General features: G+C 36.3%; 1 protein-coding gene across 1 annotated transcript in view; it reads right to left on the reverse strand.

Annotated features, from left to right (window-relative positions):
• Positions 1-19,905, reverse strand: part of SPAG16 (sperm associated antigen 16) — a 1,240,018-nt gene that overhangs the window by 1,023,587 nt on the left and 196,526 nt on the right. The window contains exon 10 of the mRNA XM_007959961.2: positions 3,425-3,552. Coding sequence (XP_007958152.2) covers positions 3,425-3,552 — 128 coding nt within the window. The remainder of the gene's footprint in view (positions 1-3,424; positions 3,553-19,905) is intronic.

A 19,905-nucleotide genomic window follows, 5' to 3' on the forward strand; every position in this document is an offset into this window, starting at 1 on the left:
TCTCTCCATTTATTGTGATGCTGCTCATTGGTCCAGTTGTGAGGATTTTTGTTTTCTTTATGTTGAGATGTAATCCATACTGCAGACTGTATTCTTTAACCTTCATCAGTAGGTGCCTTAAGTCATCCTCACTTTCAGCAAGCAGGAATAAAATTTAAAAAAACATAAATGGCCAGGCGTACCCATCAGATAGAGACAGATGAAACCCCAAGACTAGACCCAATTCACCCTTCAGACCTGGAAATTGAACTCACTCCCATGGCTTAACTGTCACCCAAACATCAGACAGGCCTATGAACTGAACAACTATACCAGGGAGATGCACTCCTTAGAACAATCAACCATGGGAAATCAGAAGGGCAGCATTTGCAGAAGGAGAAAGATAGGGAGGCAGGAATGCAGAGGCAGGAAGGATATAGGGAAAGGATAACTACAGGGAGGAAGTAGGAGGTGAGCTGTCACTTTGTGGGGAATTTAATCAGTGTCACAAAACAAAATAGGTATGAGCTGTCAAATGTAAAATGAATCTTCTTTGTAAAATTTCACCCAAATCACAATAAAAAGTTACAAAAGAAATAATGTATATAAAGCAGTGAAATCCTGCTGTTCATACATGCTTAGTAAAACATAGTTTATTATTATTACTAATATTCTTATTATTATCAATATCATCTTAATGATATTAAGGATCCTATATACCATAGCTGAAAAACTTTGTTTAAACTGATGCTAATAAACCAAAGTAAGTAAATAAGTTTAGGGTCACTTAAAAAACATTTTGTTTTTTTCTTAAAGAAACATACAATTGAGCCAATAAACATTTATAAAATTCTTATTAAGTATCAAAGCCAGGGACAAAAGGGTGACTATTCAGTTGATCTGGTTTTAAAATTAAGACTAGAATGTATGAAAATATTTGAGAACATTAAAAATTTGGAATTAAATTTTATATTATGGTTGGCAGTATAGAATGAGAGTTTAGAAAAAGTAGTAGCAGAATGAAGTAGGTGGGAGGTAACAACACATGGAGGCATAAAAAGCAGAAACAGACAAACTGTAAAGAAAGAGAAAGACAGGCAAAGAGAAGACCCGGAAAACGAGTTGTCTTAAAGTCACAGATTAATCTTCCTGGAAGGCATATTACCCTAGAAGATTAGTGATTATTTGTTGTACTAGTGATTTGTTTTTCTACTGCCTAACTCATAATACTAGAGCCTTCTCTCCTAATGGGTTTACAGTGAAGATTGTGACAGAGAAATGGCCCCCTAGGTTATCATAGTAGTTACTAGGGCAGCTGGCTGTCTTTCCAAAGGCTGCAAATTAAGCTAAGATCCACATTTTGTTTTTGACTAGGAGCTAAATGTCTCTCTCTTTCCCTTCTCCACATTTCATTTACTAAAAGCTTTTCCATTAACTTCCACTTAACAATCGCTAGATTGACCAACACTCTTCCCATTCTTTCTGTAAAACACACTAGCTGTCCTCACTACACCTGACTGCTCAGAGCTGTCAGGCCACACCCAAGTAGACCAACACAGGCTGCTCCCACAGGCCAACGGCCATAATTGTAAAGAGTCACAGGATTTGGTTCCTGGACCTCCTTATAAGTCAGTTATGTTTGCTATTGGAATATAATTATTAAAGACTAGTTAAGGTGATGAAATATGAATGTGAATAGGAGAATTGCTTTCCATGAAAATTAAATAAATGCCAGGGAAAAGAAAGGAGATCTCCCATGGATCTAAAGGACCTGCTTTAGCTCGGAGAAATTACAAACTGAAATTGAGGTGATGCATTATCAGTATGGTTTATGCAAGAAATATGGGATTGAATTCCAATCAGAAGACACTTAATCAAAGAAAAAGCCGCGGCCTTACATCAAAAGATTGGCATATGAATGCACATGCACACTTTAAGTTGAAGCAAAATCCTGAAAGTATAAATTGATCATTTGCAGAATTACTTTTATTGACAAACATTTTCAGTTCATCAACTTACTAGTTTGGGTCAGGACAAACAGGACTATATCTACTGGGCTCTTAATTAATATACCATTGTTGTTATTGTTGTTATGTGCTGTTGAGTCAGATCTGACTCACAGTGACCCCTCCTTGGGTTTCTGAGGCAGTATCACTACTGAAGTAGATTGCCCAACCTTCCTTCCAAGGAGTGGCTGGTGGGTTTGAACCACCAGCCTTCTGGTTAGCAGTCAAGTGCCTTAGGCACTATGCTACCAGAGCTCCAATATACCATAGAACAAGGAAATATTCAAACTAAGCAGGTTTAGAAGGGAAATTATCTACACTTTTATCAAGAGCAAAGGAAACTTTCCTAATGAAAAAAAAAAAAAAAAGTAAACAACCACAGGTAAAATATTATGAAAATTAACAGAGTTTGTTAACATCTTATTCTGAGACATTAGTCCTTATGAACTTATGTGAAATAGGCAGCTTGCCGTATTTTTTTATACAAATCTTAGATTTCTTGAAAATCAATGGCATAACTTTGGGATTATATGAACAAGCATCAGGAAATGATGCTACTTACCTAAAATAATCAAAATTATGTATCCATCAGTACCAACAAAAAAACCACTTACTACAATCTTAATGCATCAAAGAATATATTAGAGAACATAGATTCTTCACAGAAATATTTTGCTCAATAACTTTGAAAAATAGTACTATAAATTTCACAAGTTTTAAAATATGTTTCCTGTGACTAGGAACATGCAAATTCATAAAAAAATACATTTTTAATAAATGCCAAATAGTAATAATATAGCATTTGTCTTTAAACAGATGTGATCATGTTGTTGTTGTTATGTGCCGTCGAGTCGGCCCCGACTCATAGACTCATAGTGACCCCTCCTTGGGTTTCCGAGGCAGTATCACTACGGAAGTAGGATTGCCCAACCTTCCTTCCGAGGAGTGGCTGGTGGGTTTGAACCGCCAGCCGTCTTGTTAGCAGGCAAGTGTCTTAGCCACTATGCTACCAGAGCTCCCAATGTGATCATAGTAATCTTAATTCTTGTCCTCAAAACAAACAATAAGGGAGATTTGTTGGGGGAGAAAACTGACCATTGGTAAAATTGATAAGCAAAATAAAACAAATGCATAGTTAATGAGATCTTATCTTTAAAATAAATCCTCCACAACTCTCTAAATACGATTCTTACATTATTTTAAGTTGGGACTTCAAATTCTTCACTCAATATGCACAACAGTGCGCTTAGTCTATACTGCCACCAAGTGCCTAAACAAATTAGTTTTAAGATTTTTAGCAGCAGATTGTTTCACTCCTATGAGTACCTAACTGGAAACAAGCTAAGAACATACCATTTTTAACATGAATGGCGATAAGAGCATAATTTACACATGATAATAAAATCTCAAACGCATTAATAAAACATCAAGAATCCTACCAGCTCACTGGAAGTTCATGCAGTCTAAATATATTACTCAGCTTGTAGTCAAATTTTGATGGACAAAGATTTTCTTTACATAAATACAGGCTTGGATCTGGTTGTATATCTACTGGAAATTTTGAATCCTAGGCAGGGGGAAAAAATAAGCAAGAACTCTGTTAAATATCTAAATCACTGTATGCATCAATGCTCTGTGTCATGTAACATTAAATTATAATATAAACATTATTATTGTATTCTCCTAGGACTTACTCTAAGTCCCTCATTTCATATTTCAGTTTTGAAGTAAATATCCAAGAAAGATAAAATTTTAGATCAGGTACAAATCTATTTGCATAAATAATTTTTATTCTAAGTTAAATGCTACTTATTAAAATTATTTGACATTATTTATGAATTCCCATGAAGCACAATATGTTATTTTATATTATTGGTCAGTTGTCTTTTTCAATAAGGTTCAATCCCCAACAATAAAGTCAGCAGCCAAAGTTAAATGGTAGACAAAGACTATTATTATCTGGTAATAAACAATAACACTTGTTCATTGATTAATTTTCTGTTTTAAATCTGAGGGCTGAGAAGATGGAAGGAAGACACAGAGCCACCATACCAAAATGAATTGGTCGATGTTCAACTATTTCAGGAAGTAGCATATGATCAAGAAACAATGATATTGAAGGAAAAAATCCAAGCTGCACTAAAAGAACTGACGAAAAACAAGCTCCAGAATTGACAGCATACCCATTGAGATGCTTCAACAAAGAGATGCTGTGATGGAGCCGCTTACTCATTTATGCCAAGAAATTTGGAAGACTGCTACCTGGCCAGAAGGCTGGCAGTTTAAACCCACCAGCCACTCCTCAAAAGGAAGATGGGGCAATCGACTTCCTAAATGATACTGACTTGGAAACCCAAGGAGCCAATCCAACAGAATGTGGAAATTATCTAACAGTATCATTAGTATCACAAAACAAAAACAAACAAACAAACAAACAAAAAAAACTCACGGCATTTATATCACACACAAGTAAAATTTTGCTGAAGATAATTCAAAAATGGTTGCAGCAGTATATTGGTAGGAACTGCCAGAAATTCAAGCTGCATTCAGAAGAAGATAAGGGATATCATTGCTGATGTCAGATGGATCTTGGCTGAAAGCAAAGAATACCAGGAAGATGTTTATCTGTGTTTTATTGACTATGCAAAGGCATCTGACTGTGGATCATAACAAATTATAGATAGCATTGCAAAGAATGGGAATTCCCAAACAATCACTTGTGCTCATGAGGAACCTGTACACTGACCAAGAGGTTATTGTTAGAACAGAACAAGGGAATTCTGCATGGTTTAAAGTCAGGAAGGGTGGGCATCAGTGTTGTATCCTTTCACCTTATCTTTTTCTATCTGTATGCTGAGCAAATAATTTGGGAATATGGACTATTTGAAGAAGAATACAGTATCATGTTTGGAGGAAGAACCATTAACAACCTGTAATATGTAGATGACACAACCTTGTTTGCTGAAAGTGAAAAGAAATTGCAGCACTTACTGATGAAGATCAAACAGTGTTCAATATAGATTGCACCTCAACATAAAGAAAATGAAAATCCTCACAAATAGACCAATAAGCAACATGATGATAAATGGAGAAAAGATTGAAGTTGTCAGGGATTTCATTTTACTTGGATCCACAATCAATGCACATGGAAGCAGCTGTCAAGAAATCAAATGACATATTGCACTGGGTAAATCTGTTGTAAAAGACCTCTGTAATGTGCTAAGAAGCATAGATAGCACTTTAACTAAGGTGCAGCTGACCCAAGCCACAGTGTTTTTGGTCACCTCATATGCATATGAAAGCTGGACAATGAATAAGGAAGACTGGAGAAAAGTTGATGTCTTTGAATTGAGATGTTGGTGAAGAATACTGAAAATACCATGGACTGCCAGAAGAACAAACAAATCTATCCTGGAAGACTGCTCCTTAGAAGTGTGATGGCCAGACTTTGCCTCATCCACTTTGGTCATGTTCTTAGAAGGGATCATTCCCTGGAGAAGGATATCATGCTTGGTAAAGCAGAGGGTCAGCAAAAAAGGGAAAGACTTTTCAACAAGATGAACTGACAAAGTGGCTGCAATGATGGACTCAAGCACAACAAGGACTGTAGGATGGTGCAGGCCCAGGCACTGTTTCTTTCTCTTGTATATATGTCACTGTGTATTGGAGCTGACTCAATGGCACCTATCACTGCAACAACACTGAAGTTAAAAGATTTTTGTCATAATCATTTTAATGATCTCAAATACATTAGAATCTCATCTACCATTTGCTCGCCATACTCCCTTCCCCAAGCAAACTCTAACTAGACATTAGAGATGATTTTCAGTCCATGAAAAAGCATTTTTTCTCAGTACAAAGAAAGAAGACATGCTATTAACAGGCACTCTGATAACACTTAATGATGGATGGAATAATTGCTTAATTTTTTAAAAAAAGGAACTGTCAAAACTGTAACACTCAATTATTTTAAATTGCCTTAAGACGAGAGGCGTATCATTCATTTTTAAATTTATTCATTATTCAAAAATGTTTAGAAATGTTACTTTATCTCAAATATTATTCAAAGCATGGGGAATCCACAAATGAACAACCCAAACCAAACCAAACCCAGTGTCATCAAGTAAATTCCAACTCATAGCGCCACCAGGGCTCCCCTATGAGCTATGAGTCAATGAGTCCGTGAACAAAGTCGGTAAAAATTCTTGTTCTCATGGAGATTACATTCTTCGAGATAATGTCACAGCAAGAAACAATAAAGGTAATTTTCATAAATTATCTAGTATTTCTGATTTTAAAAGTACCACATAATCATAGAAGAATTTCATACATTTTGAAATATTACAAAGATAAAAAAAATGTAAAGTTAATCTTATTCTCATCCTTCAGATAAACAGTGAAAGCTGTGAAAGCGGCCTTGTTTTCCCAGGTCTCACAAAGTTTCTGCATTTGATCAGGTATAGTCTTACTTTCCTATTACTGTCTATAAGTGAAAAATATTTGAGTTTTACTTCCCCAATAGGTTTCCACTCACACAGGCTCAGCTTTCGAAGGTATTATTGTAATTACTATTAACACTTTGGTTTAATGACTTTGTTTTATCTCTCTCTCTCACCCTCTCAATTTTCAAAAAATTGAAATTACTCTATTACCCACCTTCCATTTTTCAATTAACATCATACAATCACATTTTTACATCATTAAATCTGTTTTTAAAAAATGCTACAAACCCTACTGTATTTAACCATCTAGCTAATTTTGTTTCCCTTATGTTTCCTATCAATCTATGAACAGTTTGCTATGATTCTGCAGTTTGTTTCTTTAATTCACATCATTAGAAGTTTAAATGAATAAAATTCCAATATATTTTGTATACAATGAAAAATATGATGCTTCTTGACATATTACTCTTCAGAAATGTAGCACCAATTTATACTTTGTGAGTCATACAGATTTTTGTGCAATTCACCACATTTTTACAATTCACACACATATTTAAAATAATCTATTAATTTAATGATTATTTAAATGATCTATATTGTCTACTTTATTACAGGCACTGGTTTAGGCTCTTACAATATATATGGACAAAACAGACAAAATTCCCTACCTGGAGGGAGCTTATGTTCTAACTGGAGGAGACCATGGACTATAAAAATAATAAATATTTAATAATATGCAATCTAGATGAAAAGGTGATGAAAAAAATACTGCTAATGAATAGATAAAATTGTATTTTGTTAAAGTTTTAACTTTTATTTCTTAAATTAATAGGTTAAGTGAGATATGTTGATGTATTTCTTTTCACATTTCATTTTTTCTGAACAGCATATTTACAATTTTTTGCCCATTTTTGTATTAGTGTGATGATATTTTAACAATGATGCCTGGGTTGGGATTGGAAAGAAAGTTAATCATTTTGTTGTAAAATATAGCAAGGTGGATCAGAATCTGGCCTTATGTAAGTTTCAACTATGTGAAAATATCTGGAAGCATAAGTTGAGTATCTACAGAAATTTTTATAAGCAGTCTTAAACCAATCATTATACAGAATGAGGCATTCAATAAAACCTAATCAACTGGGCCTTACAGCCTATTTACTATAACTGGGAAAAAAATAAGAAAATATCAAATAACTATTTAAAAGAAGATTTACAAGACTAGCAGAGCCCTAGTAATAGCAATTGTACATAAACATAGATATAGAGGCCAATAATAAGACCCTTTATATCATCCAGCATATATGCTAAACCATCCCAGGAGTGAACAGCCTATTAAATGGGAAGGATTGGTGAGGTAAAGATGGGGTATATAAATAAAAATAATGCATACAGAACACATGAAGTAAAACAAATCTTTAAACTATTCTTTTAAGCTACATACTACTTTTTTTCTTTGTAGTGGCAAGGTACAATTGGAGGCCAAAGCTAAGCTCTCAGTAGTATATTCTATATTTCAGTGGATATTAAACATGACTGCACTCTGAAATCACCAAACAACACTTTAAAACATATACAGAAATAGAGATAGCAAAAGAAATGTCTCTCTCTCTCTCTCTCTCTCTCTCTCTCCATATATATATATATATATATATATATAATATATATGATGTGTGTGTGCATATGTGTGTAGGGGTATGTGTTTATAGGTGTGTATTGGTCATCAATCACTGGACCCCACACCAGACCAATCAAATCAAAATTTCTAAGGGTGAAGATCTGGCATTGATGTGTTTGTCTGTGTGTGTATGTGTGCATAATATTAAATATTAAATCCCCCAAGCTGATTAAAATGTCAATCAGAGTGGAAAATCACGCTTTCCATAGCAATTAGCTTAACCATATACATGTGTGAATTTGAGCAAGCTCTGTAACAAACTTTATAAGCCTATTTCCCTCATTTGTAAAATACAACCAAAACTATACCTGTTTCATAGGTTGTGTGCAGTTTAAGTGATATGATCTCTATAAAACACTCATTACATGGCTTGGCACCTAGGAAATCCTTAATAAATATTTTTCATTCTTGTTGCTGTTCTTGTTATTATTTTAATTCGGGATATGCTATTTTAACTGGTTGTAAATTCATTATGAATTGCTTTATACTCTCTTAATTAAGTTATTACAAAATAATTCTGTCTTAATCAAAGTTTTAGGTTTAGAATCCTATTGGGATACTGTTTCAAGCAGAAGATTATATTTTAGTGTGCCCTTACCTGTCAGATCCCAGTCCCACATTCAGTTAGCTGTTGGTGATCCTGATCTGTCCTAGTACTGATGAAAAACGAGCTCATGTTTCACTGACCAGTCTGGATTAAATATAGGTCTTTATCCAAAGGTGAAAAACCGAAGGTCTCTCTATGTCAGTGATATAGGAAGGGTGGACAATCTACTTCCGTAGTGATACTCCATCAGAAACCCAAGGAAGGGTTGCTATGACTCAGCTCCAACTCGATGGCAAATGACAACAACAACAACATCAATTAATTACCTGTATCCATCTGTTTAGGAAAGGTAGGCTACCTATTTGATTTCCCTTCACATCAACTGCTTGTATACCCATGATTCTCCAGTGCTCAAAGGATCCTAGACCTGTATCAATACCCTTTGACCAGTGTCTTCTTTATCTTGTTTTTGGCTTTCCATTGAACTAAACTCCATGAAAATACCCAGGTCAATTTTGAACCTTAAGTTTTATTCATTCCAGCATTCACTCAACCTTTAAGAGTCTACTCTGTGTTAGGCACTGTGTTAGTTACCAGATAAAAAATATGAGCGGAATACAGCCCTTCCAAGAACTCACATCCCCATGAAGGAAACAAGCACAAATGACAAATCACAGCGATGAAAAAACCTAGAGTAGACAGATGTAGAAGATTCTATAGCTTAGAAAGAAGCAATAAAACTACTGAAAAAGAGAAGATAAAATTACCATTAGTTGCACATGTTGTAGAGATAGATAGAATTGCATAGGAAGGGAAAAGAAAATGAAAAGAAATGTAAAGAGGCCATGTTACAAAAAAATATATAGTACAAGTGATTAAAACTTAGTAAATTTCATATGCAATGAATAAAAGAAAGACAATATCTCATCAACCATAGCAATAATAAGATATGAAATACCTAATATAACATTAACAAGAAATATGCTAAGTCTGAAAAAAGAAAACTACACTTTATTCAAAGATACACTGAATAAATAATGCAATGCACTGCTGCCAAGTCGGATCCAACTCATAGTGACCCCTCCTTGGGTTTCCGAGGGGTATCACTAGGTAAGTAGATTGCCCAACCTTCCTTCTGTGGAGTGGCTGGTGAGTTTGAATCACCAGGCTTCTGGTTGGCAGTCAAATGCCTTTGGCACTACACTACCAGGTATATTCATATACTGAAGGCTCAAGGAGTAATACCAAATATTAGAAAGATACTAATTCATAAGAAGCTATTTAAATCAAAGCTAAAAAAACCAATGTGAATTTTTGAGAAGTCCAAAAAAGTATTCTGAAATTTATCTGGAATAACAAATCAGACAAAATGACTTTGAAATGTATAGTATCTCCATTTATAGGTGAAGCAACAACCAAACTAATCCAACTCCACACAGCAAATTTAAGTCTTGTTGTTGTTATGTGCCGTCGAGTCGGCCCCGACTCATAGCGACCCCTCCTTGGGTTTCCGAGGCAGTATCACTACGGAAGTAGGATTGCCCAACCTTCCTTCCGAGGAGTGGCTGGTGGGTTTGAACCACCAGCCTTCTGGTTAGCAGTCAAGTGCTTTAGCCACTATGCTACCAGAGCTCCTAATTTAAGTCTAAATGATTCAAAATCTAACTAATTTTCCACTATTACAAAATGATGACTAGACAAGAATGGAATATTCCTTCAATCATTCAATCATCAAAGGCAAATATATATATATATATCTATATACACAAACATATATACATACATACATACATATATATATATATATATATATATAATTTGATAATGTGATAATGCCAACTTCTGCTTGAAATATGAAAAACATATATATATATTCTTACTCATACCAAGTAAAAAATTATTTAACTTTTCAAAGAGCAAATTGGAAAGATATATCAAAATAAAAACTGACTCTGAAATTTCACAGCTAGGAATTTGCCTCATGTATATCTTCACAAAGGTTCACCAAGTTACAATGTTCTTTTTTTATTTATTTTCTTTTATGATTTCTGGTCTTGGCTTGTAAACTGCAGCATTTCATGCAATATTACGTATTAAAAACAATCTGAGAGTGCACCAGTGGGCACCAATTTATCCAAAACATTATAATACCACTCCAGTATACTACATTAAACAGAGTGAAATGAAGTACACGCCAGAGATGACATAATGCTAGCACAACACTATGGCCCAACTGGCCGTTAAAATATTGAGAAGATATCTATGACACTTGTTCAACAGCTGATATGCTGAGCACCTCCTTTATCACCCCCCTCGCTCTTTTTACCACTCTCGTATCAGGACACACCCCAACCTCTACAACTTCAATGTTGTTGTTGTTGTTTGCCGTCGAGTCGGCCCCGACTCACATCGGCCCGACTCATAGCGACCCCTCCTTGGGTTTCCGAGGTTGTATCACTACGGAAGTAGGATTGCCCAACCTTCCTTCTGAGGAGTGGCTGGTGGGTTTGAACCGCCAGCCTTCTGGTGAGCAGTCAAGTGCCTTAGGCACTATGCTACATCTTCAGTAGTACATATTAACTAAGGTAATTTATGGCACACCTGAACCTCCAGGACCTTTCTCCAATCCTCCAGCTATTCTGATTGGCCAGTGCCTATGCTATGCTGTTGTTGCTGTTATGTGCCTTCCAGTCGGACCCAACTCATAGCAACCCCTCCTTGGATTTCCGAGGCAGTATCACTACGGAAGTAGACTGCCCAACCTTCCCTCTGAGGAGTGGCTGGTGGGTTTGAACCGCCAGCCTTCTGGTTAGCAGTCAAATGCCTTAGGCACTACGAGCATCTGTACATTTTTCAGACTCCCTTGTAGTTAAACTGGGACAAAATATTTAGGTTCAAAAAAATAGCATGTGAGTAGAAATGATGTAAGAACTTCCACCCTTTAAATATTCCACACAGTTCACCATCTCTCTCCTGCCACGATGACTTTGGACAACCATGTTTCCAGTGGTATAGCTACAAGATGGCAACTCATGCCCCCCCATCACTGAATGGAGAAGAGCCACAGAGGAGTCACCCTCACAAGTTAGGAGTAAAGCTGGATACTGAAAGCACTACGTTTGCAGGTTTATGTCCTGCAGCCACCAGTGTTGCTTAAACTGGACAATACAGTTAAAAAGTCATGACAACCCATCACTGACCAATTTACAATAATTTACAATTACAAGGGTAAAAAGATACAGGCTTTAAGACAGCTCTAAAATACAATGCCATTAAAACATGTTTTAACGTGATTCTCTTCTCCTTGTCTAATATCCCCACATGAAGAGGAATTAACCAGAAATGGGGAAGTTTTGTTCAGACTCTGTGTTCTCATTATTTCACTCATCACTCATGTGATCCTCTGCCTGCTGACAAACGTCACACATCACCACCTAGCAATGACTGACAGCTGACATTATCAGCAAGACTTGATTGAGCTAACTGGCATTTACAATCTAAGTATGAAAGTAAGAGTGAATCAGGAAAAGTCTGCCTTCCTTATAAATATATTTGTTCTATTTCTTGAACTGTATGTTTGTGTTCATTATTGTAGTCTTAGGTTATAGGAAGAATTAGAAAATGCTGTTTTCATGAAGGTATTTAAGTATTGTTGATTGAATATTCCTAGAGTATCTGATTTTCAAGTCTACTCAATATGATTACGTTGAGCAATATAGTTTTAATGTACTTTAAAGCTATCATTGAGGCCTTCTTAAGAAATCAAAAACAAAATGGACAACTGTGGTAGTTAAGGTTGTGTGTCAGCTTGGCTGTGTCTGGATGAGTGGATGGGCAGCTGGTGGTAGTTATTCACCACGATGAGACTTCCAATCAACTCCATGGTGGAATCTGCCACAAACAGCTGAGGAGCTGCTTTAGGGATGTGGTCTGCTTCCTTTATATAAGAACCAGCTTTGGGAACGGTCTCTAGCTTATGGCACACTTGAACCCTCCATGTAGCTGTGTCATTGTTCAGCAGCCTACCATGCTCTTCTGACCTTGGGACTTTCAATGGACTTGAATTAATGGCCTGCTGTGTGGTTTGGTAACATCAGCACTGTGCCTTTTTACTTGTCAAACTTGGGCTCATCAAGCCTCGGCAGCCAGAAGTTGAGTGAAGAAAAGCCTGCAGCTTCAGTGGGCCGGGAACAGGAGGCAGAGCTGAAGCCAAGGTTGAGGGGCTTTCTCCCAACCCCTAGAGCCTGGCACTTTGAACTTGGACTTAAAACCCTCCTAATTTTAAGAATACATTCCTGTTTGTTAAGGCCATCCCATTTGTGGTATATCCACCCTGTTAGAGTGGCACTAGGTAACCAGAACAACAACCAATAAATTATCACTTGAAAACTCACCTACTTCCTCACATTTTTAGAGTCCATTTCCAGAATAAACTACATATCTGTGTCTTAAACTAATAAAATAGAGACCAAATACTTGCAAAATCTAAAAATATTGGGAATCATAACAAAATTTACTTCATCTTATTATGTATGTATAGTGTTTCCCATAAAAGGAGTTATTTTAGGAAGAATTTTTAGAATACTAATAAATGCCAATACAAAAATTGATGTGCTTAGAAAAATTTCAATTTTAAAGTTAACAATGCCTATGTTTATGATGTTCACTAATTATAATACTACTTGGAAACTGACTTCCATTAATTAGTTTCAACAGTTCTCATGGTCCCCTGATGAGGAGGTTATACATCCATTGGAAACTTGTTTAAAATACAAATTCTCTGCCCCCACACTAAATTAATATATTAGAAACTTCTGGAATTGGGCTTAGCAATTTGTGTGTGTCATAAAATATCTAGGTCTAACACTTGCTGAAGTTTGAGAACTAGTGATTTATTAGGTTAAAAATTCATCTTTTACCATTTAGTAAAGTTAGCCAAAAGATTCATAAAGCATATCTGTTAGCTTTGTTACCACAGATCCAATATACGTACAACATAATCAGAAACTGAGAGAAAGAATAAACTGTGCAAATTCCTTATCTAAAATAATCTCTATATTAAAAAGTTTCTACTAATAAAAATAATCACAATGCATAGAAATTGATATAGTTCTTTATACCCATTTATTATTTATCTCACTGTGGTATAATGAATCACTTTTATATGGCCTTTCTAGCCAGTCTTGTAACCCCCATCAAATGATTGGTTAGGTCACAAACTTGCAAGGGATTGGTTGACTTACTATACACATAGTGCCTTGAAAATCCACCCAATAGGATTAAGCCCCTTGTGGTCTAGCTAAGGAATAGGTCAGTTTTGTCATCCAGCTAGGCTTCTATAAGGGCCAACCCCACAGAGGTTGGTGGGTGACCTCACTACTATCTAGAGGAGTCTGCAGCAAAGCACATAATTTGGACCCAAAAAAGAGAGCTGTCACACTGAAGGTGGAGAGAGGTGGTGTGGTGGGCTTGTTGTCCTACCGAGAGAAGGTTGAGCATCTTTTGCACAAAAGGCTTGCTGATGGAGCCAAGGGCCTCTGGAAAAACTCAGTGGAACTAAAAGAGCTGTAACATTTGTCTGAGCAAGACAGAGGCTTGCGTTGCACACTCTCCCACTGGGTAGCATGGGAGGCCCAGTTAGTATGATGGTTGCCAGAAGCAGTGGTTATGTGAAGACAGCTTTTAATCTGAACCACAGCACATCAGCCCAAGACATAGAATGGGCACAGGCAATTTGGAGAAGGATAAGCCCTTCCCCTTTGAAAATCTATTGTCATTGTCTTGTTTGCTTTCAATAAATAATAATAATAGCTTTCACTGTGTCGACACCATGTGTCATATATTCAGCTCAGTCAAACATGAATGTAGCACCCATGGAATGGTTGATACCAGTGTGTGTACATGCCTCATTTCTAGCAGTTTTATGTTTGCCTGGAATTTGAGGCACAGCCTGTCTTCATCTGCAATGTGGATAGACAGACAGGAACACATTCACAGAATCATCCTCAGAAGAACATAATTTAACATTTCCTAGTCAATAATCAAACTGAAAACTTTTTAAATATTTTTAGGGGAAAATATTTTTCACCTTTATCATTTATCATATATAATAATTTTTGTTCATATAACTATCCTCATTTCAAGCAATCAACTTTATCATTAAACATGGGAGGGAAAGGACCAGTAGAAGTTTGTATAGCTAAGATTAATGTTAATAATAATAGCTATCATTTATTTAATAACCAACACATACATATTATCTAAAATCCTCATGACAGTTCTGCGTATTGGATATCCTCCCTCTTTAACAGATGGGGGGAAAGCACTCACGTAAGACAATGATTTTCCCCATGCTCTACAATTGGTTAAACCAAACCAAACTCACTGCCATTGAGTTGATTCCAACTGATAGAAACCTCCATTGGGATGATCCAAGGCTTTATATCTTTACTGAACCAGACTGCCCCGTGCTTTTTCCACATAGTAGCTGGTAGGTTTGAACCACTGACATTTTAGTGAACAATTAACTGCCTTAACCACTATACCACCAGAGTTCCTTATAAACTGGTTAGTGATATGAAAAATGCAGATTCTATTTTCCTAATCCCAAAGCTGGAGCTATTTCTTCTTTGCCCAACAGTACCAGTAATTACATCAATGTACTTTTTTCTGTAACTAGACCCTGTTAACAGAAGTCCATTTATAAAGTACAAATAATATTTAGACCTGGCTTTTCTTCCAACTTAAAAAAAATCATTGTAGTTTCTTTATTTGATAGTACTGCTGATACAAGAAGAGAAACACAATGGGGTTGTGAGCAACTTTCAATCACAAAACTACTAGGTATGGATCATTTATCATTCCCATTTTCAGATGTGTACAATTAGGACAAAATAATGTAATCCCTTTACCAGTGCCATTGATTTGTACATTAAATTAAGCTCAAATTAAAATTCGGGTTGGCTTGGGTAGATAATAATAAGTTAAAATCAAAGAAAATTAATAAACTTCTCACCAAAATAAAGAGGAAGAAAATCATAAAGTCTCAGTAGATAACAAAACAATAGCAATGAAGGAAATGATAAAACAAAAAAAATCATAAACAAAATCAACTCAGCACAGAAAAGCATATGGAACAAAGAAACCAACAAAATCATCAAATACACACACTGAAATGACAACTATCATACATGATTTGGACCCAAAAAGAGAGCTGTCACACTGAAGGTGGAGAGAAGTGGTGTGGTGGGCATGTTGGCCTACCGAGAGAAGGTTAAGCATCTTTTGCACAAAAGGCTTGCTGATGGAGCCAAGGGCCTCTGGAAAAACTCAGTGGAACTAAAAGAGCTGTAACATTTGTCTGAGCAAGACAGAGGCTTGAGTTGTACACTCTCCCACTGGTAGCATGAGAGGCCCAGGTAAATTTATACCTACCAATAATTACACAAGCAGAGCTTGTAGTGTAGCGGTTAAGGCATTTGGCTGCTAACCAAAGGGTTGGTGGTTCAAACCCACCAGCTGCTCCATGGAAGAAAAATGAGGCAGTCCGGTTCCATAAAGATTTGTTGTTGTTGTTGTTATATGCCGTCGAGTCGGCCCCGACTCATAGTGACCCCTCCTTGGGTTTCCGAGGCAGTATCACTACGGAAGTAGGATTGCCCAACCTTCCTTCCGAGGAGTGGCTGGTGGGTTTGAACCGCCAGCCTTCTGGTGAGCAGTTAAGTGCCTTAGGCACTATGCTACCAGAGCTCCCCATAAAGATTTACAGTCTTGGAAACCCAATGGGGGTGGCTATGAGTTGGAATTGACGCAATGGCAGTTGAGTTTGGTTTTTGGTTTGATAATTACACTGAATGTCAATGGATTAAGTGCACCAGACAAGAGACAGAGGTAGCAGAATGGATAAGAAAAGATTATCCATTGATATGCTGTTTATAAGAGATCCACCTTAGAAACAAAACCAAAAATAAGCTAAATATCAAAGGATGGAAAAACATTTATCAAGAAAATGACAACAAAAAATAACAGGACTGGCAATTTTAATTTCTGATAAAATAGACTTTAAGATGAAAACCAGTAAAAGAGACAAGGAAGGATAATGATTCAAGAGCCAATCCAACAAGAGGACATAACCATAATAAATATACACTCACCCAAAGAAAACCAAAACCAATCAAACTCACCATCATCAAGTCGATTCTGACTCAAGAAACCCCACTGAGTTTCCAAGGCCAAAACCTTTATGGAAAGGGATTGCTTCATTTTTCTTCTGTGGAGCAGCTGGTGAGTTTGAACCACTGATCTTTTGGTTAGCAGCCAAATGCCTTAACTACTACACTACCAGAGCTCCTTATGCACTAAAGGAAAGAGCCACAAAATACATAAATCAAACTTTAACCAAATTGAAAAAAATAGACAACTCCACAATAATGGTAAACAAACCAAACTAAACTCACTGCCATCAAGTCAATTCTGACTCAGAGCAACCCTCCTTAGGTTTCTGAAGCAGTATCTCTACAGAAGTAGATTGCCCAGTCTTCCTTCTGAGGAATGGCTGGTGGGTTTGAACCACCAGCCTTCTGGTTAGCAGTCAGATGCCTTAGGCACTGTGCCACGATAATAGTAGGAAACTGTAATATATCTCCTTCAATGGACAGAACAACTAAAATGAAACTCAATAAAGATACAGAATATCTAAACAATACAATCAACCAACTAGACTTCATAGATGAATACAGAACACTCCACCCAACAACAGCACTGGCATAATCTCCAGAATAGACCACGTTAAGCCACAAAGCAAGCTTCAATATATATAAAAACATCAAAATACTATAAAGCATCTTCCCAGGTCACATTTCTATAAAATGAGAAATCAACAACAGGAACATAAAGGAAAAAACATCAAATACATGGAAACTGAAAAATGCCCTGCTAAAAAACTATTGGGTAATAGAATAAATAAATTCTTTGAATCAAATGAGAAGGAAATCACCACATACCAAAATCTTTGGGAAAAAGAAAAATTAGTGACCAGAGGATAATTTGCACCAGGAAATGCACACATTAAAAAAGATGAAAGAATCAAAATTAACATCTTAACTCAATATTCCAATAATCAGAAAAATAATTGCAAAGAAAAAAAAGTCTACACTCACCAAAAGAAAGAAAATGATAAGAATTCGAGTAGAAATAAATGAAATAGAAAACAGAAAAAACAATAGAAAGAAGCAACAAAACTAGAAGTTGGATCTTTCAAAGGATTACAAAAAATATGACAAATCACTGGCAAATTTAACACAGGAAAAGAAGAGGAAGATGCAACAACAAAAATATGAACTGAAACAGGCAATACCACAACAGAACTTATTTAAATAAAAAGGATAACAGAATACTATGAAGAACTGTACTTCCACAAGTTTGAAAACCTAGAAGAAATGGAAAAATTTCTAGAAACACATTACCCATGCAAACTAACATAATCTGAAGTAGAAACTTTGAACATACTGAACACAAAAGAAGAAAATTAACAAGTCATTAAAAAAAAAAAAAAAAAAAAACTTCCAAAAAAGTCCTGGCCAGATGGCTTCAATGGCAAATTCTACCAAACATTCAGATAAGAGCTGACACTAATTCTTCTCAAACTATTCCAAAACATAGAAAAGAATGGAATACTTCTGAATTCATGCCCTGAAGCAAGGGTAACCCTGATACCAAAACTGGGCAAAGATGTTACCAGAAATGAAAATTATAGACTAATATCCCTCATGATAGGAGCTCTGGTAGCATAGTGCCTAAGGCACTTGACTGCTAACCAGAAGGCTGGTGGTTCAAACCCACAAGCCACTCCTCAGAAGGAAGGTTGGGCAATCCTACTTCCGTAGTGATACTGCCTTGGAAACCCAAGGAGGGGTCGCTATGAGTCAGGGCCGACTCAACGGCAAATAACAACAACAACAACATCCCTCATGATTACTGATAGAAAAATTCTGAACAAAATGCTAGTCGATAGAATCCAACAACATATTAATAAATAAAACAACATGACTAAGTGAAATAAATACTAGATATGAGAGGATAGTTCAACATACAAAATCAATCATTGTAATCCACCAACAAATTAAACGAAAAGGGAAAAAAAACCCACATGATCATGTCAATTGATGCAGAAAAGGCATTTGACAAAATCCAACACCTATTCTTGATAAAAACATTCAGCAAAATAGGAATAGTAGGGAAATTCCTCAACATAATTAAGGGAATATACCAATAACAACAGCCAACATTATTCTCAATAGAGACTGAAAACATTCCCTTTGAGAATGGAAACTGGACAGTGATGTCCTTTGTCACCACTCCTATTCAACACTCCTCGGAAGGAAGGTTGGGCAATCCTACTTCCGTACTGATACTGCCTCGGAAACCCAAGGAGGGGTCGCTATGAGTCGGGGCCGACTCGACAGCAAATAACAACAACAACAACATTCAACACTGTACGGGAAGTCCTAGCCAGAGCAATAAGACAAGAAAAGGAAATAAAAGACATCCAAATTGGCAAAGAAGCAGTAAAACTAACTCTATTTGCAGATGATATGATCCTATTCATAGACAATCCTAGAGACTAACAAAACTACTGGAACTAACAGAAGGATTCAGCAAAGGGTCTAGGTACTAGATCAACATACAAAAATCAGTCAAAGACATCTCTGAAAAGGGAATCAGAAAAACAATACAGTTTACAATAACCACCCAACCAAATGATAAAGTACTTAGGAATACATCTAATGAGATACGCTAAAAATTTATACTAAGAAAAATGTAAAACATTACTACAAGAAACCAAAAGAGACCTACATAAATGGAAGAATAGTCCATGCTCACAGGCAGGAAGATAATATTGTGAAAATGTCAATACTACCCAAAGTGTTCTACAGATATAATGCCACTCCAATCCAAATTCCATCATTCTTCCTCTTCTTCTTCTTTTTTTTTAAATCTTTATTGTCATTTGGGTGAAAGTTTAAAGAGCAAATTCACTTTCCATACAGTAGCTCACATAGACTTTGTCTTATGATATTGACTGCAATTTCCCAGAATACAACAACTCCTCTCCCACTTCCTCCCCATAGTACCCTCTTTCCTGTTGTGTCCTTCCTTCCCATGCAATCCCGCCCCCAGCTATCTCCCTGTACATACACAGCCCTTCTATTCTCTCCAGGCAGCAGTGGATCTACCTAAGGTAAATGTTCAGCTCAT

Source organism: Orycteropus afer, unplaced genomic scaffold (assembly GCF_000298275.1).
Source record: "Orycteropus afer afer isolate SDZICR_OR568_19922 unplaced genomic scaffold, OryAfe1.0 scaffold00002, whole genome shotgun sequence".
Lineage (NCBI taxonomy): Eukaryota > Metazoa > Chordata > Mammalia > Tubulidentata > Orycteropodidae > Orycteropus > Orycteropus afer.